Here is a 26,576-nt window from a genome sequence, read left to right as displayed (position 1 = left end):
CCAAAAACTGGAAAAGATATTACAAATAATCTAGAGTTGACTTGAAATCTATTTGAAATTGTGCATAGGTTATATGCAAATACAACATGGGTCAGTTTATACAAGAGGCTAGAGTATCTGCACACCTTGGTGTCTTTTGGGAAACCTGGAATCAATCGCCTGTAGGTACTAAAAAGCAACTATAGTACCTGATTTTATATTGATTGCCATGATAGGTTTTGCTTTCCATAAGCCTTGCCTTGCAGTTAACTTTACTAGAATGTGTTTACTCTGAAGCAGAAAATAGGTTATTGAAATGAAGCTTCCCACCCCCGTGAACTGAATTTTGTGAAATAAGGAATTTGAGAGACTTTGACAGAAAAAGAATTGCACCACTCACATTAAGAATCTTGTTACAGAATTCTCAACGGGGAGGTTAGGAAGTGACACTTATCTATGGCTTGGGGGCCCGTGTTGCCACTGTGACTGGCTGGCACAACCTGGTAGACCACACTGGTACCCTGGGTTGAATGTGGTTGGCCTCACTACCTAAAATGCTGAAGCACACTTGTGATGGCATTTCTCACCACCCTGCTGCACCTGTGCCACTCTTGTCTTCCTTTCCTTTTCCTGTGATGTGTCTGGACAGGAAGTGAAGAATTGTTTCATTCTTAGGTCTTTACTTACCCTGATTCTGAACTAAATTCTACTCCTATATAGTGCCTTCCCCCTCCTTAGGGACGAACAGCCCAGGCTAGCTATATAGGCCACTGTAGGGTCTGAGAGCCTGACAGGTGCAGTGGTAAGAGTAAGAGAGAGAGATGGGGAAAGCCCAAGACAGGGGAAAACAAACTAACAAAGTCAGAAATCCAGGCTAAGTGAAAGAGGAAAGTGGTGGGCAGAGGTGCAGAGGAGAACCCAGGGCCGGGACAGAGCCCAAGCATTGGCACTTCCTGCTGACCACTGCCTCCCTCTCCAAGCAGGCAGGAAGACTCTGGAAGGGCTGCTCCTCTCCACGTACAGTGAGGGCATTGTTTTATTCACTTCAGTTCTAGCCATGTGCTTTCACCTCCTTTCACTGCAAAAACCTGCCCTTGTGTAGGCAGCTCCTTCTTTGCAGCCTGCCTGTGGAGGGCCAAGCACACAGTGTCCAGTTGGCGCCATGGGTCACAATACACTGGAACTGTCCAGTGCAGATGATCAGTCACGTTGGCACACCTGACATACTCCCTGGACTTGGCAGGTTTTCCGGCTCTTTCCTCTCCACAGGACTGCAGCGTATTTGTGTTGATAGTTGCGAAAGCACTGCAAAGACAGCTGAGGAGCTTGCCAAGGATATGTCAGGCGTGTGGAACTCCGTGAGGCATTAGTGCTCAGAGAAGCATCTCCTCCACCTCTTATCTTCTCACACAGGAAAATACATCAGTGTGAAAATAGACCAACGTAGATGTCAGTCTCCAACTGGCTCAAATTTTTAGATGAACAATTATTTGAAAGTGTGTATGTTGTAACAAGAGTTTAACCCATTGGATGGTTGTCTCTTGTCCTAGGAATCATGGATATGAACTTCACTGTGGATGATTTCTTTTTAATTGACAGTAGCTTATACTCCTAAAACTCTTAACAAGGATATAGAAATGTTTAAACTTTATCTAAGTAAGGAGAATGGAGCAAATATAACAATTGTCCATGCCAGCAAATTTATTGAAAGTGATATATTTAAGCTTGAGCTTCCTAGACATTAAAGTAACTAAGTTGAAAGTTGACAAAAAGAAACAAGCAAGTCTTTCTAGAAAATCATTTTTTTCCAAGTTGTACTAAATTCTAAACATCGTTTGTCACACAGCCGTTGAATATAAAGGACCATGCAGTGAATAGTAGTTTTATAAAAATCGCAGCTACATTGTGTTGACCATTACTGGAGCTGCTCCCCTACCTCTGCAGAGTAAATCTAATTGACTTTGTAAAATCCAGTTTTCCAACCTGAAACTGAGGCTCTGAAACCTCAAAATGAGTCTTAAGACTTTGTAATAAACAGTTAGAAAACCCTCATGTGTTCACTCAGGCCTTATTAAAGGTGTATCCCACACTGATTGCAAATATGAGCCATAAATTAGGTTTGAAACAGTGAGTTCTTATCTAGTAGGGCTAATGTGTTTCTTTCCAAAAGCTGCAGGATCCCTCACTGATGATTTGATTTTTGAAATTTCAATTTTTAGGAGTTCTTTGGAATTTATCGTCATGTGATGCTGTAAAAATGACAATCATTCGAGATGCTCTCTCAACCTTAACAAACACTGTGATTGTCCCACACTCTGGGTGGAATAACTCTTCTTTTGATGATGATCATAAAATTAAATTTCAGACTTCACTAGTCCTGCGTAACACGACAGGCTGCCTGAGGTAAATTCTATATTTTGTCTTTCTGTGATTTTTATATATAATTAATTCTGTGGTTAAATAATGTGTCATAGGTAACTTGATTATAGAGTTTGTTTTGGTGACTTCTGAGTTTCCAGTTTGATTTCATAGTTTAGGCTGCTACAAGAAAAACATGAGATGTGTGGGCCTTGAGGTTGTCCTATGAATGAGTCTTGCAGGAATTATTCAGGAAGGCCATTTCATGCCAAGATCATTGCCAGAATCCTCATTTTCCACTTTTAACATGCTTTTGTTAACATGCTTTTGGTTTTGCTTAAATTCAAAGTATGATATTATTTTTTTTAATTATTGCTTTTAAAGGTACAGAAAGTGGTGTGATTTCAACAATCATTGTAAACAATTGAAAGTAAGCCAAAAAATTGTAGTTTTAGTCATTGTCTATAACATTTAAAATCTGTCAACCTCTCCATTTTACATAGTGAAGTTCATCATTTGCCACTTAATTCAGCTCACTTGTGACCCACTTCCAGCATCATGGTACCCTGGGAACCTGGAGATGAGTGATGTGGAACAGAGTGGGCTCTGGCCTCAGACATCCCACTTCCAGCCCTGCTCTGAACCTCAGTGTCCTCTGTAGAGATCGCAGCACCACCCTGCACTGTGTGTGACATGTTGAGTGTGGTGTCACAGCCTGGGTGTCTGAGCATCCTAAGGACAGAGCTCGAGGGGTCTGAGAGGGCCTGTGCTGCTGTTTCCATCTGTTCAGTGTTGTGAGAGATGGTTGTTAGCCCCCTTATATGCAGAGAGATGTGGAGAGAAGATCCTGGGTGACAGGCCAGCTGCTCCTAACCCAGACTGTTGCGATGGCCCCTTAGTCACCTGAGGAGGTATGGGCCCCAGCCTGGTCTGTAGCCTTCAGGAGAGCCTGGCTCAGGGCAGTAGCACTTCCACATGAAGCCAGTGAAGAATAAGACAGATGAGCCCCCTGCTTTGATGGAACCTTGCTCTAAGGAGAAAGGCAGATAAAGGAAAAGGAAAATAACAGCAGGTGTAAGAATTCAGGAGGGTGACGTAAGGATAGTTGCTTTGGTGTCAGTGAGGTGAAATTTAAGCCTATGCTGAAGTAGCACAGGAGCCAAGTATTGAAGGTTGGGTGGCAGAAGGACATGTTTTCCAGGCCAAGACCATGATTAGTGTAAAGCTGTGAGCAGCAGTGAACTTGGCTGAAGTTTGCTAAGCAGAGAACAAGTGGTGTGGGGGACTGAGCATGGCTACAGTGGAGAAGGGAGCTCAAGTACTGTGGAGAGGGGAGCACTGGACAGAGATGGTTGGGATTAGTCTGTTGAGGAAGACTGATGATACTTGCCAATAATAGATTGAATATAAAAGATGAGGAATGCAGAAGAAGAAGCGGCCACACCTAAATCTTCAGCCAGATTAGCTGGCATCGTGGAAGTGCTGTTGAAGGGGACAGGAAGGGCAGGAGACATTGAAGGTTAATGGGCACTTGAGACCTCACACTTTGGACAGGACTGTTTTGGGAAATGGAACTGGATATCCACACAGCCAGTAGTAGTAATGTCCAGAAAGCAACTAGAGTCTAGAGTCCTGGACTGGTCTAGGCTAAAGATCCACATTTGGTTGTCATGTGTCATTGATTATATTACTAGGAGAGTGGAACATGGAGATGAGAGGCAAGTGAGGCAGAGCCAGGCCCTTGCAGGACCCATGGTGGGAGAGGCTGAGAAGAAGGCTGTGAGCCAGAGCTCGTGCAAGGAGTGCTGGGGCTCGTGAGCCCTCAGGACGTGAGCCGGGTGGGCTAACAGCAGGAGAGACCATGGGTAATACTGTATTTCAGGTCTGAGAAAAAAAAACACCTTAGACTTCATTCCAGATTCCCACTTTCTAGTTCAAGTTGTATAAAGTCTCCACTTGCATAATGTCAGAGTCTGCCTAGGACCTTCTTAATGGGACATGAAACATCCTTATAATTTGCTACCAACTTTTAGACAAATTAATATCAAAAACTAATGTGGATGAGACCCAAAATCATTTTCAGGGTTTTTTATAATTGAAAAAAGCTTTAGCATGAGAAAATATCCCTATTTATTTGACATTTTGTATAAGAAATGTTAGTTTCTTCTGCCCGCTGCAGAAATGGGTAATGAACTAACAAAGGGAGGCAGACAGTGGCCCAGCCTGGATAACACACATGCTGACGACTATGCAGGCGCTTTTGTAATGTCTGCATGTGTAGCAATTTATTTCTTCTTACAACAGTTTGATGAGGTATTATTTTCTGCTTTCTGTGTATGAGGAAGATAAATAATGGCAGAGGGTGAGAAAAGGACACGCCCTAAAAGCAGGACAGTTAGAGCCCCCGCGCCTGTGTTCTCATGTTTGTGGATGGCGCGGAGCTGGCTCTGCTAATTCTGAAGGTATTCAGATGCAGACTCCAGCTGCCTCCTCCTGCCAGATCCAAGTGCTGCAGCCTGTTGTCCCTTCTTGGGATTAATAAAAGGTTAGTTTTGTGGCTGATGAGTAAGTTGTTCATCTCAGCAGTTCCCATGTGTCCCCACCTACTTAGGAACCTCAGTTCTGCAGGAGAAGAGGCCCGGAAGCAAATGCGATCCTGTGAGGGACTGGTGGACTCGCTGCTGTACGTGATCCACACGTGTGTGAATACATCTGATTACGACAGCAAGGTCAGTGCCTGGCTGGCTGTGTGGGGCCACATGGCGGCTGCCAGCGCTACTGTTTGTGGGCCATGGATTCTTGCTGGGAATGACCCAGCATGGGTCCTGGTTTTGTTTCTGGTTCACCTTCACCTATTTGCCATGTGATGGTTCTTATTGCTGTTTCTTCCAATGTGTGCCGTGCTCCTCGAAGCAGATCCACCCAGTATCTACTAAGTACTTAGTTCTACTAAGTTCAACTAAGTACTAAGTTCAAGTTCCCAGTCAAGACACTAGAATCCCCCAGCCTGTCTGCCCTTCTTGCTTCAGTATAGTCCATGCCCTCCACCTTAGCACCTTGATACGCCTGTCCAACTCCCCCCCTGCTGCTGTCCTGCTGTCAGTCTATTCCCAGCAGGATCCCCTGCTTCCCCATCCTGTTTTACTCCCTCCTAAGCAGTCTGCTCATCCTACATCAGCTGTCGTAACCAACCAGGATCTGCTTCGGGGGCTGAGGAACATGGGAAGAACTGGAGGCAGGACTGAGTGCATGACCACAACCCTGCACAAAAGCAGAATTGCCCAGATGGAATCTTTAACTATCAGTCAGGTGAAGCCAGCAGAGTCTGAGGTGGGCATATAAAGGTGCAGTGCCGGCAGAGGGGACGTAGTGTCAGGTGGACATATACCCAAGCAGTGCACACTAAGGGACGTAGTGTCAGGCTGAGCCACTAGGAGAAGCCATCAGTAGATCTTGTTGGCAGAGGAACCTGAGAGAGAAAGGAATGATGAGTGGTAAGCTCGAGGAAAAGGCAGGAAGGAAGCCAAGGCCACAGCCATGTTTATTGAGTCTCATTGAATCAAAAGATTTTTAGATAAAATCAAAAAGAATAACAAATTGAAAAGGCGAGCTTGCCAGGCGGGCAGGTGCTGGACTTGATTTGAGACACTGTACTGCAGTGACAATTGGGCTCCCACTTGGACATGTGACACAGACCTGGCAAGACAAAAGACTATGTACAGACAGTAAAAAATCAATAGCGAGGAAACATAGAACATTCATCAGAGACAAGGAAAGAACAGAAGTTGACAAAGAGGTAAGTGACCGGATTTACAGAGGGAAGGGTGCCCAGGCAGGGAGGTGGCAGCACCTCGGAATTTGCAATGGCAGACAGAGTTAGGTTCTGGTATTCTGGGTAAAGTGGCCATGGCCACAACCCTGCACAAAAAGACTAGGCCAGCACCTTACACGGTTTAATCAGCGTTAACCAGATGCTTCATTGTACTGAGGATACTCTCCATTCAGTCATGTAGGTGTCCGCCAGAACTCTTGAGTCACAGTTCCTTTTTTTTTTTTTTTTTTCCCACAGTTCCTTCTTTACATTGTTTCAGGTTACCATAAGTAAAAAAGTTATTGGCCATTTATTTTGGGTCAGTAGTGTTGAGTGCCACAGCACTTTGTACGATATTTTCAATTATATGCTGTGTTGGGTTTCAGACGGTAGAGAACTGCGTGTGCACCCTGAGGAATCTGTCCTATCGGCTGGAACTGGAGGTCCCCCAGGCCCGGCTGCTCGGACTGAATGAACTGGACGACTTACTAGGAAAAGAGTCTCCCAGCAAAGACTCCGAGCCAAGCTGCTGGGGGAAGAAGAAGAAAAAGAAAAAGAGAACTCCACAAGAAGACCAAGTTAGCATTTTCTTTAATATAAAACTAAAGTTTTATTTTTCTAAGAATGAGAAATCACATACTTGGCAAGAAAAAATTTTTACATAGCTATAGCTGAGTTCAGCAAAAGGAGTGTTTTCCTATGTTGGAGATCATGTTCCTTTTACTTCCACTTAATATGTGCTACTTGTCTTCTAGTGGGATGGAGTTGGCCCTATCCCAGGGCTGTCCAAGTCCCCCAAAGGAGTTGAGATGTTGTGGCATCCATCAGTGGTGAAGCCGTATCTGACCCTTCTAGCAGAAAGCTCTAACCCGGCCACCTTGGAAGGCTCTGCTGGATCCCTCCAGAACCTCTCTGCAGGCAACTGGAAGGTGGGATGTCTTCCGCTTCTCCACACTTCTTTCTGTCCTTATGTTCAGATCAGGCATGGGATGAAAAGGGCATGCATGTGTAGAATTCAACTGTGAAAGGGAGACAAGTGGTTGCTATGGGGATCCAAAGATGAATGTAACAGTCTCCACAGGGAAATCAAAAGCTCATGAGCAGAACAAAACCTCCTCAGTACAGGGGAGAAAGAATAGGGAGAAGAGGGGAGCAAGGAGGTCTAAAGACTTTCTGAGGGACAGAATTGCCCTGATGGAATGTGTTTAACTATCAGTCAAATGAAGCCAGCAGAGTCTGAGGTGGGCATATAAAGGAGCAGTGCAGGCAGAGGGGACAACAGACAAAGGCCTGTGAGGGGAGGACAGCACAGATCAGCCCTATATATCAGCCACTGAGACAGAGAAATTGGATGGGGTGTGGCCCTGTTTACAGCGGGCATCATGTTTAGGCCTAAAGGCCAACCTCAAGCTGGAACCTGATCGGAGGACAAGCAGGCGCTGAAAGGGTTCAACCCCATGTGGACACAGTAGGGTCACTGCACTAGCCAAGCAAAAGGCAGAATGGAGGAAGAGCAGAGAGGCTGGGATCCCCAGAGGCCCAGGGCTGCATCCCCTTGAAAGACGGTGATGGTGGAGCTAGTGCTGAGGGCAGGTGGCCCTGGGAGATGCTGAGGGACCTCCCTCTCAGACCCCTCCAGAGCGCAGGGACGGGACGCCTGAAGATCTCATGTTTCCTTATACATGTGTGACTATAACGATGAAGGTGTTTCCTAATGTGACCAGAATAAATAAATTCCTAAAACCGTTGAAGTGTCAGCTAGCAACATCCTGGCCAGTCCTTGTCTGAAATGCTTCCAGTGTTCAGGAACTTCCTGGCAAGTGTATTTTAGTAATTATAGTACTTGGGGTTTGGCTACTTTCTCTACCACCATCCAAAATGAGACTCTTGGCACTGCATTCTCTATGATAGTGAAAAGCATTGATGAGCGTACAGTTTGCTTTATGCAGGTGGCTGCTATTTTGAATATATACAAATATTTTAGTCTAGTGCTAACTAAGCCAATGTGGTTATTTTATTATTCCTAATTAAAGTGCTAATTTAGTTGAGTGTTAGCCCTGAATCTTGGCCCCTAGCTTAGAAGCTAGAATCTAGCATCTCTGTCTTTCTCTACATGCCTGACATACCTACCTTTATTAGGTGATTATAGAAATTAAGTTAAAAAATTCAGAGGAGGGGCTGGGGAGATGGCTCAGTAGAATAAGCGCTTGCCTGGCAAGCCCAAGTGCCTGAGTTCAATCGCCAGTTCCGCAAAAAAAAAAAAAAAAAAAAATTCAGAGGACTGAGAACAGTTCCTGGCACAGACATATCTGTAAATATTATGCTGTAGACTAGTGTTCACCTCAAGCTTCTTTAATGAAAGGATCATTTGATGATGATAATTGAAATATGTATAATTTGAGCATCTTAGAATTTCATTTCTGGTCATGCATGGTGACATACATGTGTAATCCTAGCACTTGGGAGGTTGAGAAGGAGGATTGCTGTGAACTATAGAGCAAGACCTTATGAAAGAAAGAGATGGAGAGAGGGAGAGAGAAAAAAAGGGTGGGGTGGGAAGGAGCACAAGAAAAATTTCATTTCTTGGATCGTTCAGTGAATGCAAGTCAAATGACATGCTCATTTAAAATACAAGAAATACACTTTTAAGTGATTTTAAGATAACTAATGAGTCAAAATATTGGACCCTCACTTTAAAAAAAAGGTAATTGGCCACAGACATTAGCAAGTTAGAAGCTATTTGGGGGCAGTGCTCAGGTCAGGGCTGAGCTGAGCTGATCAGTCTCCAAAGGAGACAGTTTGTTGGGAGATTTTAGAGAGAAGCTGAAGGAACTGCCTGAGTGCTTTATTCTATAGCAAGCTGTGTGGTCTGCTCCCCCCACCCCCGATTTCATTTGATGTGCAAGAGTATCGTTTCATATGAAGAATGTTAATTAGGTCTCCAAAAGGCATCTTTTCCTCTTATTAGTATTATTAAAATTCTGTTGGTTTTTAAGAGTCTGGGCAGTCAAATGCATATTTTACCATTCAAAATAATACAAAGGGCTGATAGATCTTTGACCTCCTGTCTGGCCGCAGCAGGAAAATATTAGATGCTTCATGAGCAACATCCTTCAATTATACTGATTTTAAAGGATGTTTTACATTGATAAAAATGTCAGTTAAAGCTCAGAGCTCCAGCCAAAATTAAAGGCCCACTTTCTTATGTTACTGTTTCTTCTCTGGCTTGCATCATTGACAATGTGGTGTTTTTTCCGTTTCTATGATGCCTCATCATTACAAAATAAATCAGCAGCAGCGACAAGAGCTAACCTAATCTTGAATGAGAGTACATTTGGCACCCAGACAGGCCTACTCTTTCACTAGTATGTATGAATTATGATGCTTCGTGTTTCTGGAGAATTTCCCTTCTTCTGAGATGAAAGATGTTTTCCAAGCAATTTCTTTGACAAGTTACTGAACTCTAAATATTGTTGCAGGGAATACAGAAGAAAAAAAAAAATATATATATATATATATATATATATATATACTGAATGGAAACAGGCTTTTCTTTAACATGTGCTGGTGACTGGCCATCTCTGCCATCCTATCTGTAGCCTCTGGACCTGGCAGGGGGCCAACTGTAAAGAAAATTTGTGATCCTTCCTTAATCATGTTTGTGTATCTGTGATAGAAAGTAATCGCTGCCTTCTCTGTTCTGCCCAAGAATACCTGACAGATGGTGATTGGAAATGTTCAGGCTCTGGGATTTCTTTTTACATCAGTCATCCGGCTTATCTCCCAGACTATGGTTTTCTCTTTCCTGGCACCACAAATTTAATCTCCAATTGGAAAGAAAACATTTCATTTATTACCTCATCTTTCGGAAGCATCCTTTTGAGATGGCAGCAACATAGAGAGTGGAACCCTGTGTGACATTACTCATTGCCTTCTTTTGCTTACTAGTTTGCAGCGTACATCCGGGCAGCTGTCCGAAAAGAGAAAGGGCTCCCCATCCTTGTTGAACTTCTGAGAATGGATAACGACAGAGTCGTCTCTTCTGTGGCCACTGCCTTGAGGAACATGGCTCTCGATGTGCGCAACAAGGAACTCATAGGTATGTTCTGGTGCTGAGGTGAGCCACAGAGAACAGCAAGCATGGTATCTACAACGTCTTCCTTTGATGCAGCAGTAGGTGGCATTTAAGGATATTTCCACCTTTTCCTTAGCCCCAAGATTCCTGGCCTATTTGAGCATCCTGCCATAAGACCACTTTTCAGCAGGAGACAGATTCATGAATTAAACTTTGACTGGGAAGGTAAATGTCCAGAAAATCCAATAATTTCATTTTCATTTTACATTACAGGACTGTTTGATAGTTGGGGTATCTCTCTTCCCCAAGAGAGATCTACTTCCTAGGCAACAAAAAATCTTATTTTAATAATTCCTTTGCAGTTCCTGCACTGATACTGTTAATTCACCAAAACTGTTATGTTCTAAATTTCAAAAGAAGACATGTGAGGGGGGCCTGCCCCTTAGCTCAGTTCTTTAAGTGGCTGCTTCAACAAAACAGTCAGGCTCAGGTTGCTGTGGTTCGATCCCCACAACTCAAGCCGGCCAAACCTGCACTGAAGGCATTCGGAGCAAAAAAAAATCCTTCTGGGGGAAGATAAAATGGCTCAGTGAAATAAGCGCTTCCCCAGCAAGCGCAAGGGCCTGAGTTCAATCCCCAGTTCTGGGAAAAAAAAAAAAAAAAAAAAAAGACATGAAAGTTTTATAGCTTTTCCCTCTCCACTTTGTGTAAATACTCAACGCAGGGCACCGCCAGGGCCTAAAGGGCATTTCTGTCACATAGCAGGTTCAGGACTATGCTGAGGTAAGCAAGAACCAGGACACGAAATTTTAGAAGGTGGTGTGCTCTTTGCACAAGGGTAGGTTGGCACATGGATAAAGCCAAGAATGAGTGTCATCCTAATAAATTTTATACCCTGGCCAACTTCCATGTCTCTAAGGATTGCTTTATCCCAAGAATGGTGTGAAGTTTTTTTTTTTTTTTAAAAAAAAAAAGACCCTGAACCTTCCAGACCTGAGCTTATTAAAGCTGGGCCTGCTGCTCACTGGCCATTTAACCCGGAGTGAGCTATAAAATTCCCACCCCCTGGGCTCAATTCTTACATCTGGACTGAGTGTAAAAGGAATTCTTCCCCAGTCCATCTCTGATAGGGGCTGGAAGGGCCTGGTGTTCAGCTATGGGGTCTCTGAACAGGAAGTGAGAGAGGCTGTAAAGGCACCTTACGAGTGACCAAGCTCTGTGCCAGCCTCACAGCCAGCAACACGAGAGGAAGGGGAAATGGGACAGATTTTGTGTGGATTCCTGTGACTCTAGATCCAACTAACATTAAAATACTACCTGTGAGAAAGGAGAGGATGAAGAACAAGGACAATAACATTTACCTTAAAGAACTGCGATGGTGACTTATGAGAAAAGCCCTTCAGCAGGGCCTGGCAGAGCTGCTATTGTAAGTAGTGCCTGGATTAACCTGCTCTGAACACACTGTTCCCTGGAGCAAGGTCACCCCTCTGAAGGAAAGGAGTTCTCCACAACCTGTTCATAGTCCAGCTTGTGCCTGATCCCAGTAGACTTGCTATAACTCAGATGCCACGCTTCCTGGAGATAAATGACAAAGATTTTTAAAATTATTGTTGTTATGGTTGTACTCCTTGAATTTCTTGTAAGAAGCATGTATAATTTGGGAGTTTGTAATGTTGAGAAAAACATTGATTTAATGTCCTACCATCTTCCACACCTGTGAAGAGACCCAGCAGTACAGGAGATAGAAATCCCACACTGCTGAGTATAAAGGCCTCTAGAAGGAATTCTGAGTCCTGGCACCTCCCAGCAGCCCCCTGTGATCTCTGTGAACACTTGTCTCTAACTGTGACTAGCGTGTCATCTCTCCTGTGAGGAACATTTTTTTAACTCAGTTGATACATTCTTAACCTGTTCCATGAATCACTTTTTCTCGTTTCCCTGCACAAATTCTTTCCTTCCTCGAGCCCCACCTCAGTGCGGTCCTTTGCTCTGCCTTACCCAGTGTTCCTACCACCCCTCCTCTGACTCCGTCGCTTTCCTTGTCATTACAAGCACTATCAACAGCTTTTCTTTTCAGAGCCATTTCTCTCACTCTCGCTTTTGCACACATGCACGCACACACATATACTTTAAAACTAAGTTTTAGCTCTCTATAAAACTTACTATGGACTCAGCTGAGTTGGACTACACCTCCCTCCAGAGCTGCAGGTTCTGAGAGGCATGCTTGGCTCACTCACTCCAAGGCAGGGTGAGCCCCAAGCCTCAAGAGTGCAGTTTAAAAAAAGCTATACCTTAGGAAAATGACAGATTACATGTTCTGCACCTTTTGGTCATTTGTGACTTTTTAAAATCACCAGACCTAACTTACCGCTCATGCTCAGATACCACATGCATCTTCTGGCCTTGCAGTGTCGTCACTGTTATTTTGTTCTTCGTAGCAGTGTTCGCTGTAAGCCAGAGCCTTCCATATGACGTGCTAGAAATGAGGTGGTGCGTAGTAGGAGACGCCTCCGTTCTTGCCACTGTTTATAAATAGCTCACTGATGAAAATGCCATGTAGCATCAGCTCAATTAGTAGTATGAGGACAGAAACCTAAGAAAATATTTACTTGAGCTTTACTTAAATTTCCTTTGTTTGTAGTGCATTTATTCCCATTTGTCAGTTGGTAATTGAAACTGAAAAAGCTAGAAGTAATCTCTTTTTGGAGAGAAATAAGAAAAATTCAGTGTCTGTAAAGAATTGTTTCGATAGCTGTGAGATTCTCCTAGCCTTGCTTTATCAAGCACTTTATTTTTATTGCATTACTCCTAGGAGATAATAAACCTATGATTTTAGTATTCTCTTGAAAAACCAACATGTTGCTGCTGATGTTAGGGCACCCGCCACACACTCAGGTCGACAAGAGTGTTTAGCTGTTCTTGGTCCACACACTGAAACCTAGAAAGATTTAATGAAAAATATGATTTGGCAGCCGTAGTGGGTCCAACCAAAGATAAGTTTTTAAAAGCTTCAAGAGGAAATTGAGGTATTTTTGATTCATTTGAATTCAATCAAGAATAAAATTTGCCATCAAAATTCATTACTCACTGTTACTGAAAATAGCTGAACAAACACAACTTGGTTAGTCTACCCAATTTTCTACATTGATTTACATTTTCTTTTAGCAGTTGACAGTAATGTTTTATAAATCAATCATTTCTTCAATGAAATTGCCCTGAATGTTAACTTTTTCTTTATTTTCTTCTTCTTTGCCATGGGTTGTTGTTCTTATTTTCCTGTTAATATCTCTTGTTACATTTTGTTGTTGAGAGCCTGCACAGTACCTTTTTAGCAACAAAAACCCAATGTCTTTTGAGAGTACAATTTAATTTTGCATTCCACAGGTAAATATGCCATGCGAGATCTCGTCAACCGGCTTCCTGGTGGCAATGGCCCCAGCATCCTGTCCGATGAGACCATGGCGGCCATCTGCTGTGCTCTGCATGAGGTGACGAGCAAAAACATGGAGAATGCCAAAGCCCTGGCTGACTCAGGAGGCATAGAGAAGCTGGTGAACATAACCAAAGGCCGAGGCGACAGGTGGGTCTGCAGTAGGGAGGGAAGGGCCTGCATTTCTGGTGGTGGTCTGTGATGGGACCTTTGTGAGAGATGCTTTTCCAGTTGGAAAGAATTCATTTCACCACTGAGCTAAATCCCTGGCCATGATAATGACTTTTTTAATAGATTTATGTTCTTGAAACACCCACCAGCATCCTCCCTTGGTTTCTCATTCTGTCATCATCTGCTTAGGCTACTGTAATGAAATGGCATGAGCTGATTGGCTTATAAAAGAAACTTGTTTCTTACCATTCAGGGAGAGGACAGAGTCCAAGGTGAGGCACCAGCAGATTTGGGGTCAGGGAGGGTCTCTGTGTAGCTGGGTCCTCATGTAGTAGAGTGATTATAGGCCTCTCCTAGGCTACTTTTCACAAAGGCCTCAGCTTCAACTGCCATCATTTAACAACTTTTATGTAGGAATTTTGGAGAGACATATGCAATCTGTTGCAGTCTTTAAAACCACACTTGGTTATGATAAACCTGAGAAGAATCATAAGTAAGTTGAGAACAAATAGGGGACAAGGGCAAGCCACTTTGCCATGTTTTGTGCTCTGCTCTAAGCCCAAGGACCTGTTCTAAAAGAACAGCTTGAGTCCTCAGTCCTGGGATTATTTCTATGGCCAGAAAGCAGGAAAACCAGCTCTGCACAGGTCGGCTGTGTCGCCTCAGGATGTGCCTGGGGCTTGGCCACACATTTCCCTTTGCTTCTGGGTGGCACCAATAGATGAAGCAGCTCAAATAGGAAGTAGAGTCACTGGCAAAAATAGGATGGTTCTTGTTGTGGAGTTGTAACATAGACTGTAATCAATGAAATGCCAAGTGGGGTATTTAGTGCCTTCTCAAGACAGCAGAGACTCAGATACCCTATGCTCCTGTTGCATGTCTAGTAAACACCTCACACAAAACATGTCCCAAGCAAACACCTGCTTCCTCCCACAGGCTTCCCCATCTTGCTAACTGACTTCAGAGTCATCCAGGACACTTTCTTTCTGGCTTCTCATCTAAGCAATCAGAAAATTCCATTGAGTTATCTCTCACCCCATCAAACTTGACACTTTCTTTGCCACCTGGCCTTCTGCCACCTTAGTCTCCATGGGGAGGAGAGTGAAAGGTCACTCTGTCTCCTTTATAAGGAAAGCCAAACTGTGTCACTCATCTGCTGAATACTTACAGCTTTAATTTTACTGAGAGTTTTAAGACAAAGTCCTTATACTGACCTACAGAGTAGACACTTGTGGTCTACTCCTGCGTTCCTCTCCTCCTCTCCCCTACACTCTTCTGCTCAGTCCCACGTAGGGCAAGGTTAAAGTTAGGTTCAGCTCACCCTGAGAAGAGTGAGCCTTAGTTGGAGGTGGATGCGGGACTGCCATGCCAGCTGGGTTTAGTGCTCTCCTCGGCCCTCATACCTTTGCAACTTGTGTTCTGTCACAAGGAACAGAGGAAGTAGATTGCAGCCTGTGCACCCCTCTTCCTCCTCTAATTCACTAATCTCATTAGAAGAGCAAATCAAATTTTACATCCGATATGTGTATTTGAAGTCACACATTTAATATAGAGATGTATTGTGAGGCCAGGGGTATTGGATTCCCCTCAAGGCTGACTGCCCTCCCAGGCACCTATCCATGCTGTGGTGAGGGAAGGCCTGAGCTGAGGCTAGAGCAGTGGGTCCGGGTCAGTACAGTGACTTATGGTCAACAGCCTTTAAAAAGGGCACCAGCATTCACAGAAGAAGTAATAAGTGGCCATATTTTCCCAGTCAAACATTAGGACGCACACATTATGTACATAGAGGAGTAAGTGAGAAGGCAGTGAACACATTTAAGTAAAATGCTCATAATGGAGAAAAATTAATTTGAGAGGGTGTAAGGTCATGGCTGAATGAATCGCAGGAGGCCTGAAAGGTTAGCAGCCCTCAGCAGAGGTGCAGGGGGTGGAGCAGGCACCTCCAGAGACCCTTGGTTTAAGCTCACCCTAGCCTATACTCACCACAGAGCTGGCCACCTAAGAACCTCACTCTGTTTTGTGACCTCTGGCCAGTCCTGAACTTGGTAGTCTGCAGGTGCTCCTGATTACTTGCTGCAGCCTCTGTCCCTACAGTCCTGAGAGCAGTGGCCTCTTGGCCTCAAACTTGCAGGCTGACCTTCTCCAAGTGGAGCCTGAGGCCATACCGCCCACATTCATTAATGTCCGCACGCTCTCCCTAGATCCTCTCTGAAAGTGGTGAAGGCAGCAGCCCAGGTCTTGAATACATTATGGCAATATCGGGACCTCCGGAGCATTTATAAAAAGGTAAGCTGCAGGAATAACTTGGCATAATTAGTATTCATCAGAGCACACATTCATAATCATTTATTGTAATGAAATGTCATTATTCATTTTGAGAGGTTTCTTTTTCTCTAACTTCACAGGATGGGTGGAATCAGAACCATTTTATTACACCTGTGTCAACATTAGAGCGTGACAGATTCAAATCACATCCTTCCTTGTCCACCACCAACCAACAGATGTCACCCATCATTCAGTCAGGTCAGTGGATGAACTCCAGTTCTTTTCAAGAGGTGTGACAAAGAATTGTTGCCCCACGAGAGGAGACCTAGCGTGAACTGGTGAAGCCCTTCACCTCCCATGCTGCACATCAGACTGAGAACCTTTGGGGGAATTATACATTGTTGTAGACGATAAACCCAATTCTAGCCATTTGAAAAATCTATAAAATTTACATCAGTTACTGTACATAAAACATCCCAGGGCCTTCCCCACACCTAGATTCTGCTTCAAGAAGGGGCCCTCGAGTCTGCATTTGGATGGAGGAGACTGTAAGAAACACTCCACGTGGTGCCTGGTTGTGTCCTACTTTTCTGCTGATCTTAACGTTTGGAATCTCCTCCAAAGTGACTTTAGTTCTCCGGAGACCCACTTAGAGACAGGGTCCTTGCCTCCTTCCAGTGGAAGCTCCTGGCCCCTCAGCTTTGTTGTGGACACGGGGTACATCCAGATGGAGATAGGTTTCACAGGGTGGCTTTGATCTTAAGTTAGGAATCTTAAGAACCATTCCACTTACCTACTTATAGTATTTAACTTAATGGAAAGAATATTTTGAGATTGAGGCTAAATTTTTTATATATAAGGGGAGATTATTACTACCAAGCCAGTTCAGTCCTGTGAATTTAATTCTTAGCTAAATGAAACAGGAAAAGTAGTACTTATTTTTATTTGGCTTTAAATCACCCATTCTGACACATAAGTAGTATGTGTTGTGGTCCGCGGGACTACTGTTGACAGTCTTATTGCGCATGTGGGTGTGTGTGACCAGAAAGACTAATACGCACCCCCAGTGGTTGGTTCTTGCTATATAATTGGATGTCCCTAGTTTTACTAAGCCTTTATTTTTTATTTTTAACATTATCTGTGCCTGCTGGATACAGGGGATATTTAACTTAGATTTAAAGTTATGAGTTGTTTTCTTCAAAGAGACCTATGCCTGGTTTTTAACAAACATTCTTACTGAGCCAGGAGCTGTCTTCTTTCATAAAAATACTCAGAATCCTTTAGGAACTTAGGAATCCAGGGAAACCAAAAGATTTGTCTGCTCTACAAAAAGCACATAAACAAATATAAAATCCTTTCAGACAGATTAGAATGTAGTTACTAAGCAGTAAACTTGCTTTGCAGACTTCTTACATATACAAGCAGGGTGATGTTACTGAGCCCCTAACCCAGTTCTTAGGCAGCCCTTTGGCTTCTGTTCAGAGATCAGGTACATTTCACATTGTTCCTCCAGTAACTCCCAGGGCTACTTGTCCTTCCTTCAGCATAAGCATAGGACCTGCTCGGGGCACATCTGATGCCTTGCTGCTATAATTTTGAAGCACAAGTCTCACTGCCCACCAAGTGAGTGAAGTGACTAGCACATGGATGGCGCCTTGCACAACCACCTGTGTCACCATGGGGCAGCCCTGAGTCAGGGGTATGGCTGCGTAGGAAAAGTGCTCAGCGTCAGTGTATACCAAACTACTGGTGCCCAGTTTAGAGGGCCAGTGGCAAGAAAGTAAGTGGCTGCTCTTACTTGCAACTAACTCTCATGCAAGCAAGATGGATATATTTTGGGGTGGGTAAACTATTTCTCTTCCTTCTGTGTAGAAATGCACAAAAGGAGGGCCAGGGAGATGGCTCAGTAGAATAAGCACTTCCCTGGCAAGCGCAAGGGCCTGAGTTCAGTCCCCAGTTCCACCAAAAAAAAAAAAGAAAGAAAGAAATGCACAAAAGGAGACCCTGGTTATTCGATGGTTGGTTTAAGCTGGCGTAAAAAGTCCTCTGGGCCTCATGAGGCCAGGGCTTTGCATGGTGAACTTCTTGAGGAGCCAGGCTTACTGTATTTGCATGATTCCTCTGACAGCAGATTACCATAAAGAGATTTATGAATTTTATAAACTGGGCACACTTAACCACATTTAGAGATGCAGATAGTTTTGAAATAATTCAAAATATGCCATAAAACCTGTTTACTGAAGAGCTATACATAAAAGATAATAGATGGTTGGTTTACAAGCAACTGAACTACAGCCGTAAAATAGTAAATATAACTTTTGCATAGCTAGAGTTATTCCTCTGTTACCAAAGGGTGAACAAGCCCCTGAGCCCACAGTTGGGCACACCTGCATGACCTCCGTGCCGTGTCCCCCCAGCCAGGTGGCTTACTCTTCAGCAGGGGCTGGAGCTTGGGCGTCCTTCTTGTGGTGGGCCTACAGGGTATGCATCCCATCCTTGGGCCTGGCTGCTCAGCTGCTGCACCTCTGAGAGCTGACTTGTAGTGCCAGCTGCGTGGCATTTCTGATTACTGACCTTTGTTTTTCTGGAGAGGGTTTCCAGAGGCCCTGACAGTCTGCTTACTCTCTTCTCCTTTTTCTCTCTCTCTCCTCCTTTGCTTTCCCTTCAGTTGGCAGCACCTCTTCCTCACCAGCACTGTTAGGAATCAGAGAGCCTCGCTCTGAATACGATAGGACTCAGCCACCTATGCAGTATTACAATAGCCAAGGGGATGCCACACACAAAGGCCTGTACCCTGGTAAGATGCCAGTCGGGTGTATGGTGCAGTACCTCGAAAAGCCACCTTTCCAGGTGCTGAGCCAGTGTCCTGGAAAGTAGCCCATGCTCTATTGAGGTGGTCCTCCAGTAGAAGCTGGACTTCTGTCTCTTCTTCCCTGCTTCCGGGATCATTGCATTTGCCACTTGTTTTAAGTAAAACAAGTTAATGTTTTGGTATGGTGGCCACAAGTAAAAGAGGACTGGATCCAAATGGAGATCAGTGTCGGCTGCCCAGAGGAGCAGTCTGTCTGCTGGGCTCCCTCCCCTCAGCAGTGTCTGTGTCCCTCATGCATCAGAACCCGGGCTTGCTGCGGCTCTGTAGCAGCTACGTCTTCTAGGCTGGCGCAGCTCTTACATTCAAACTAAGAAGGAAGATCTGTTTGTTTCCATGAAGTAAATTTGGATTAGGGAATGTGCAATGTGATTCTGAGTGATTATTTTTATAAATAACAAAAATATCACATAGTATTTAATATTTTATATACTGTTCAGAAAGATGTATATCAGGTTTAAATAATGCCAGCCCAGAAGGTTAGGAAGATTTCATTTTGTCCTCATCCTCAACTATGTGACAAATTATAACTACTCTACAAGTTTCAAATAAATCAGCATGAGTTACCCCAAAAAAGTACTCTTTTCTCAGAAAACCTCTTTATTAAAAAGAAATACAAATAATGGCTAGTGGCAGCTTAACTACTGCCGGGGGAACAATCTCAGTTGTGCTGTTGTCTTTGATATTGTGATTTTACAGGACTGTTTACTAATCAACAGTTGTTACCGTGGTGATTAATAGCTCAGAAAATTGCGGTTGCTACAGTTCAAATACCAAGCTCTGTGCAAAAGGAAATGCACATGCAAACTAAGGTGCATGGCTGCTTCAGATTTGCTGCAGCCTGCCTCGAAGATTACCTTTTTAGCATGCATGCCCTTCTGTATCTCCTTTGCTTGCTTCAATAAACTAATTTGCCTCAAGTATGTTTCATTTTCCTCATTAAAAAAATAAAATCTTTGCTAATTTTAACAATAATTGAAGAGTAACTAATGACATCAGGAGTGGACTCTGGGCTCTTGAAGACAGTTACGTAGTCACCAAGTTCTTGGCACTTTGTGGCGTCCTTGACTGCGGCAGACCTCAGACTGTGCCTCTGTGGGGCCGGGACATGCCTGTGCCTGCTCTTCCTGGGACCTGGATCTCAGATCAGAGCTATCTTAAAGGCATGGGACTCGTCCTAGTAGCACGTTCCCCCTCCTTTCTCTGACACACTGTTCTGGCTCCAAGTCCTGGCAGAGTGGCTTTCTCAGCTCACGAGCTTAGCTGCTGTCCAGACCCAGCCAGAGAAACACCCCAAGTCTGAGCCAAAACTGAGAAGGACCCTTATTGGATGGGTCAATCACTGAGATTGCTGCTGGCCCCTACTAGCCCCTGGGTAAACAGCAGCCAGGCTAGGTCCAGGGAGCCTAGGTTGCTGCCCCTCAGACTGCTCTGACGCTGGGGAAGGCGGCCCTGTCAGGGACACTGCACAAGCTAACAGGCCAGAGTAATAAGCAATAGTTTTAATTTCGTAAAATATTTTCTTACAGGCTCCAGCAAACCTTCACCAATTTACATCAGTTCCTATTCCTCACCAGCAAGAGAACAAAATAGACGGCTACAGGTGAATTTGCAATGTTATTTGTAAAGAAAGCCAATTAGCAGTGACACAGTAAGGGGCCCGCGTCGGTTGACTTCTCAGAGCTCGGCCAGCACAGCGCGGCCTGAGGTGCATTACCTGGGGATCCTCACCCCTCAGGAATGCATCAATGATCTAAACAGAGCACCTCCACGGTAGCCTTGTGTTCTCTAATCCCCACATATGTGCCGCAGAGACCACTATACCAGCCCTGGGATCAGCTGAGAAGCCCGTCATTCATTCTTTCCCAACGACTTCCCTTTCCCACTCATTGTTTCCCTCCTCTCTTTGTTAATCTCTGAAATCTTTGCCATCCTCAGGCTGAGGAGAGGTCAGTAAGCACACTTGACTCCCTTCACTCTCATCTCATCGTCCTCTTTTTTTAATATGCTTCCTTCTCCATCATCATGGCTTCCTCCCAGTCAGCACGCCTAAGTTAAAAGACCCCTGAGGTTTCCACCTTGAGGCGAGATGTGTTCATCTCAGAGGTCAAAGTGGACTCAGCCACTGCAGGGTGCAGCCCACTGTAATGAGGGGGTGCTACAGTTGTAGCAGATCCTGGCCCTGCTTTCAGCCAGGGCCTGTACTAAGCTTTCAGAGCATCCCTGAGACTATGGCAACAGAGTTCTCTGATTTCTTATGGTCTAACAAGACAAAGCAGTTGAGATTTCCTAAGCAAGACTGTATCCTGTTCTTCAGATAAAGATGTTTTAAGACCCCTCCTATTCCATCATCTTTTATAAAGTAGATGGAAGAAAAGTAGTTTACCAACTTGCTCATAATTTCAATTTTTTGTTTGTTTGTTTCTTAAGACAGGATCTTGTTATGTTGGCCCAGCTAGTTTCAAACTCTTGGGCTCAAACAGTCCTCCTACCTCAGCCTCTTGAGTTGCTGTCACTAACGGCATGCTCCACCATGCCTGGCTTACGCAGTAGTTTTGGGGCGGTTGTTTTGTGGTTTGGGATTATTTTTTGGGGGGAGAGGGGTCAGGAAAAATAAAACTATAACTACTTTAAAAGAGAAAGTAGATTTAAGCAGTTAGAACTCTGAAATCCTTGTAATGTTGCAACTGATTCATTTTCTGGATGTTGTTGATGCATTTATGATACGCTTGTTGCATCTCACTAAAGGAGGAGACCTAGAATAATAAAGAAAGACAGGCATAAGAACCATGTGATTTAGCCAGGTGTGGTGGCGCATGCCTGTAATCCTAGCACTGCGGAGGCTGAGGCAGGGCTCGTTGTGAGATGGAGACCAGCCTGGGCTACAAAGTGAGCTCAGGGCCGGCCTGAACTGCATAAGAGACCCTGTCTCAAGAAGACCAAAAAAAACTGTGTAGTTTGAAGGAGTCCATGTGAAGTTAAAGCTAAGGCAACACAAAAGGAAATGCAGGGGTGGGTGAACTCCGCGGTTTCCCACACGTGCTTGCCTTGCTTTCTTCAAGTGGACTTAAGACTGTCTTTTCTGCTAAAATTGCATTTGCTCACATGTCTCTGCTAGTTTTATTACTCTCCTGCCTTGAGGTTGCATACTCCTTGAAGAGTACAGCCTAATAGAGTTTCCAAAGTATGGTGTTGTTTACAGACCACATACGTGCTTTTTAAAATTGAGGGATGGACTTGGTCTTCGTCTCTGAGGTAAAAGGTGATTCTGTAATTATATAATTATTTGACGCAAAAATCCAAACCCCAGCCAAATGTATGATGTGTTCAAGGTTCCCTGTGTGAAAGCACACATTAGCGCCGCCCCCCGCCCCCATCTGACCTGCCTGGGTCGCAGGCTCTCCACAGCGGGTGCAGGACAGGGATTGCTGTGAGGAGGGACATCATGGCCATCTGCCACGAGGCAAATGCAGTGCCCTCTGTAGCACTCAGCTCTTAGAAGCCTCAGCCTGCCCCGCTACGGGTGCAGCTTGAAGTCCTCCTTGGCCTCAGTGACCTCAGTGTGTACCTGAAGCAAATACTAACCTTAAGTGCACAAAACAGCTTTAAAACTGGGATGCACGTGGCTCCCATTATTTTTCTTTAAATATGTGTTTTTAAATGTTGGTTTCATTTATTTACCTTTCCATTTTGTCAACAGCATCAGCAGCTGTATTATAGTCAAGATGACTCCAGCAGAAAGAACTTTGATGCATACAGATTGTACTTGCAGTCTCCTCATAGCTATGAAGATCCTTATTTTGATGAGCGAGTTCACTTTCCAGCTTCTACTGATTACTCGACACAGTATGGACTGAAATCAACCACAAATTACGTGGACTTTTATTCCACTAAACGACCTTCTTATAGAGCAGAACAGTACCCAGGGTCCCCGGACTCGTGGGTGTAGCATCAGGGCAGCTGCTCAACAGAGGAGAAGCGCCTTGCTAACCTAGTTGGACTGAGATGAAAAGTCTGGCTTGCAGACCTGATGATGAGATGTGAAAGTGAGATGAAAGGAGTGAGTGGAGAGTTTTGTTTTCTTTTTCATTTTGAGGAATTTTCAGGGAAGTAAGGAAACTTGAGCGAGGACTTTCTAAGCTCTCTTAGGTGTTAGATCTAATTACTTGTAGATTCTGTAGTCTGGTGAAGGTGTGGGTGATGTGATGAGAGGTTTGAGAAATGGGTGAAATGAGATGGGGATGTGTAGGTCAAATCAAATTAAAGATGATTTTTTTAATGTGAATAAAGTTATGTTCTGATAGTTTGTACAGAAAAAAATAAAATAAAATGGATGCCCTTCATGTTTTATTGCTATTACTAAATGTCAAGATTGTATGCTACTATGTCTTGTAAATTTCTTTTGTTGGTGTAAATATGGAAATGCCACATTGGTTAAGTGCCATCATTTGTAATGCAGTGTGTCATTTGAAAAGAGATTTGAAGAAATGGACAGCTTAAAAATGGGAAACCCCAGGAACTGTTAGCAATTAAAAGCAAACGAAGACATCTTTCGTTTCACAATGAGTAGTGTACTTGGAAGCACAAAGTCCAGTCCGGCATTGCAGCACCATGCCCATTCCCTGCCTCTTTCATAGGACACTTCACTGCCATTTTCTATGCACATGAAAGAAAAATAAATGTGGAAATTTCATCCTTGGAAATGTGTTCCTGTTCTTTTCCCTTCTCCCCAGATGCCACAGTGAAAAGTAGATTCAATAAACTTGAGAGATGGACCATACCTAAGAGCTAAGCTCAGAACCTCCCTCCTCTTTGTCTATCTTAGTACTGTATTTATTTCTTCAGATCTATTTTGAATGTAATTCACTCTGCAGCTTTATATCTTTTCAGATTGCTATATGTATTTATCACCAGAGAAATTATGCCTGGCAGCTTGGCCATAACTAAACTGGCAAAGAGTCCTCTTGGCATCATTTTTAAGAACTCAATAATTACATAAGAATAGTAGTTGAACATTTACTTGGTTGGCACTAATGGAGTAAGCCAAAACCAATTATAAGTAATTATTTTGCTGAGTAATTCCATGAGAAACAGTAATTCCTAGACTAAAGAACAGAAGAAGTCCCACAGACATGATCGTTCAAGAGCTCAGCCTAGTTTTTGTTCTTTCAGGTTCTTACACTAGAGAGACAATGCAGTGCTTACCCATGTGGTTCTGATTTATTTCACTTGTATGTATAGCCTCCAGTTGTATCCATTTACCTATAAAGACTTCAGGTTTATCTTTCTTTATAGCTGAGTAATACTCCATTGTATAAAAATGACACATCTTTTTTATCCATTCCTCCGGAGATGGGCATTTGGGTTGTTTCCAAGATTTAGCTATGACAAATTGTGCTGCTTTAACATGGGTGTACGGTAGTACTGCACAACCTTGTATTTTTCTCCATCTATGGTGATGGTAAGGGGCACCAACTCGAAGGGGCCCAGGCACTGAAGCCTCCCAGGCTTTGCATTTTCCATCCTGAGCCCAAGTGCCTGGGTCTCTGGATACAACCCATGTGGCCCATCAAACCCAGAGATGGGGCTTATTTCTCTGTATCCAGCAAGCATGATAAAACCATAAGCTCACATTTATGAGTATGTGGAAAAGTCCCAGAAAAAAAGAGCTTTTTTTAATGGCCAGCTGCCCAAGCCTAGGAAATGGAAATAAGAGTAAAAGTCAGAAGATTCCTAAAGTCTGCAAATAGCCTTTCTGGGGTGCAGGCTTGCTTTTTTTATTTTAGGGAAGAGTGCAGGGTATTCAGGGTCTCACTACTAGATCAGACTCTTAGTGATCTGCCTGTTTACAGGCTCCTAAGTGCTGGGATTACAGGGTCTGGCAGCCACTCCCAGTCTCAACTGCTGTCTCAGTGTGCCCCGGGGGCGGGGCTGGCACTGCAGACCAGAGGATCAAACCCCCCTCCCCTGTTCCTGCTTGCAGGCAGTTTAATCTGCTGAGCTATTTGGTCGGCCAGGCTTTCTGAACAGACACGTGAGCCAACTGTCCCTGTTACCCAAGCTCTGGCTAGGCTATGACCTGGTGGAGCTCCAGAAATAGGGCTCTTTAGGTGACAGAGGCTGCTGAACTTCCCAAGGGGCAGACACTAGGACTTCAGGTGCCACGTCCTTCTGAGCTTCGACTCCCATACTTCCCTGAACCTGATGTTTCAGTGTCTCGGGGAAAGGGAAGGTCCTTACCCAGGGAGTCAAGAAGAGAATCTGGATCCTCTAGCTCACTGACAGAATCTTTTCTTTGGTGACCCTATTGTGACAGGCAGTGTTTCAAAAGTGACACAACTTTGAGTTGCAAAGAACTTAGTTTGGACTCTACTCATGGCTCCCAACAGCCACAGGGAGACCTGGCTGCACATGAGGACCAGATAAAAACCTGCTGCCCTTCAAAAATCCTATCAGTGGGCTGGGGAGATAGCTCAGTAGACTAAGTGCCTGCCTGGCAAGCGCAGGGTCCTGAGTTCAAGCCCCGGTACCACCAAAAACAGAAAAAAAATTCTAGCTAGTGACTAGGTAAACAAAGCTTCGGACAATCCCAAAGGACAGATGCAAAAGCTGAGCCCACTCCCTCCAAGCTGTGGGAACAAAACAGCTCTGCTGAAAGAAATACTGTGTTCTTGGTGCCCTGATGTCAACAGGCAGCACAGAGAATTAAGGCCTCAGAAGAGAATTGGGATTCTCTAACCAGGATCAACCCACTTCCACCCTGTCCTAGAGGGGCAGGACTGAACAGAGTCAATGTCAATGGGATCAACCAGGGCCCCTTCAGCTTTCTTGCATGTTAGAATCACTAACAGTGAGGCACAGTCCATCTGACCAATTAGAACCCCAGGGGGTGGGGTCCAGACATCAGCACTCAGAAGGTTCCTGGGCAGTTGCATGGTGCACGCAGGGAAGAGCCGGTTGGTCATCTTCCTCGATGCCCCACTGCCTTCCTGCCCTGTCATCTGATAATTTAGCCATTGGGGCTTGGAGTGTGAAGTTTGCCTAGAAGTGAAGGATAGATTTGGAGTGTTATTGAGATCTTAAAGCTGAAGATTTATACCGGAGGTTTCCCTTCTGCTGGAGTATGTCTCGCCTATGCACACTTGTTTTATCATTTGGAGCTCATGGACACTTCATCACTGATGACCATGCAGATCCATAAATTGGGTTCTCCACCCGATTGCTGATACTTGCCCTGAAATGCCAATAGTTGAACTTATTGAGTACTTATTATGTGCTGAGAGTAGTTAAACCCTCAGCAAAATTGTGAGATTTATGCTAATACCCCAATTTATAGACTCTGAAGCAAACTTCAAGAGTAACTTGATAAAGACCACAACCAGTAAGTAGCTAAGGCAGAGCGAGTGCTACAGTCTACAACACACTGCCAGTGTTTCTCAGATTCAGTAATTTGGGTTCAACTAAACTATTATTTCCCAAACATTTAATAAGTTGAACATTGCATTTATGAAAGGAAACGCTATCACTAGCCATGAGTAAAAGAAAAACCAAACCAAAAACCTAAAAAGGAGCGCTCACCTATCAAAGGCAAAATGTCTGCATATATGTACAATCAAGT

At 44.1% G+C, this 26,576-nt stretch overlaps 1 protein-coding gene across 15 annotated transcripts in view; it reads left to right on the top strand.

Annotated features, from left to right (window-relative positions):
* The window catches only part of Pkp4 (plakophilin 4), a 245,314-nt gene extending 221,655 nt beyond the window's left edge, over positions 1-23,659 (top strand). For 5 of the 15 annotated variants that reach the window (XM_012514437.2, XM_023713589.1, XM_023713588.1 and 2 more), the window contains exons 12-22: positions 2,199-2,382; positions 4,949-5,066; positions 6,535-6,726; positions 6,904-7,077; positions 10,097-10,247; positions 13,608-13,803; positions 16,026-16,110; positions 16,230-16,347; positions 18,758-18,886; positions 20,488-20,561; positions 22,659-23,655. In XM_012514437.2, the coding sequence (XP_012369891.1) occupies positions 2,199-2,382; positions 4,949-5,066; positions 6,535-6,726; positions 6,904-7,077; positions 10,097-10,247; positions 13,608-13,803; positions 16,026-16,110; positions 16,230-16,347; positions 18,758-18,886; positions 20,488-20,561; positions 22,659-22,907 (1,670 nt within the window). In that variant the 3' untranslated portion in view covers positions 22,908-23,655. Of the gene's footprint in view, positions 1-2,198; positions 2,383-4,948; positions 5,067-6,534; positions 6,727-6,903; positions 7,078-10,096; positions 10,248-13,607; positions 13,804-16,025; positions 16,111-16,229; positions 16,348-18,757; positions 18,887-20,487; positions 20,562-22,658 lie in introns of all 15 variants that reach the window. The other 10 variants (XM_023713597.1, XM_023713591.1, XM_023713590.1 and 7 more) reach the window with 5 other exon arrangements.
* Positions 23,660-26,576: the final 2,917 nt, after the last annotated feature.

This window comes from Octodon degus, unplaced genomic scaffold (genome assembly GCF_000260255.1).
Source record: "Octodon degus isolate 3935 unplaced genomic scaffold, OctDeg1.0 scaffold00032, whole genome shotgun sequence".
NCBI classification, from domain to species: domain Eukaryota; kingdom Metazoa; phylum Chordata; class Mammalia; order Rodentia; family Octodontidae; genus Octodon; species Octodon degus.
This window is presented reverse-complemented; position numbering and strand designations above follow the sequence as displayed.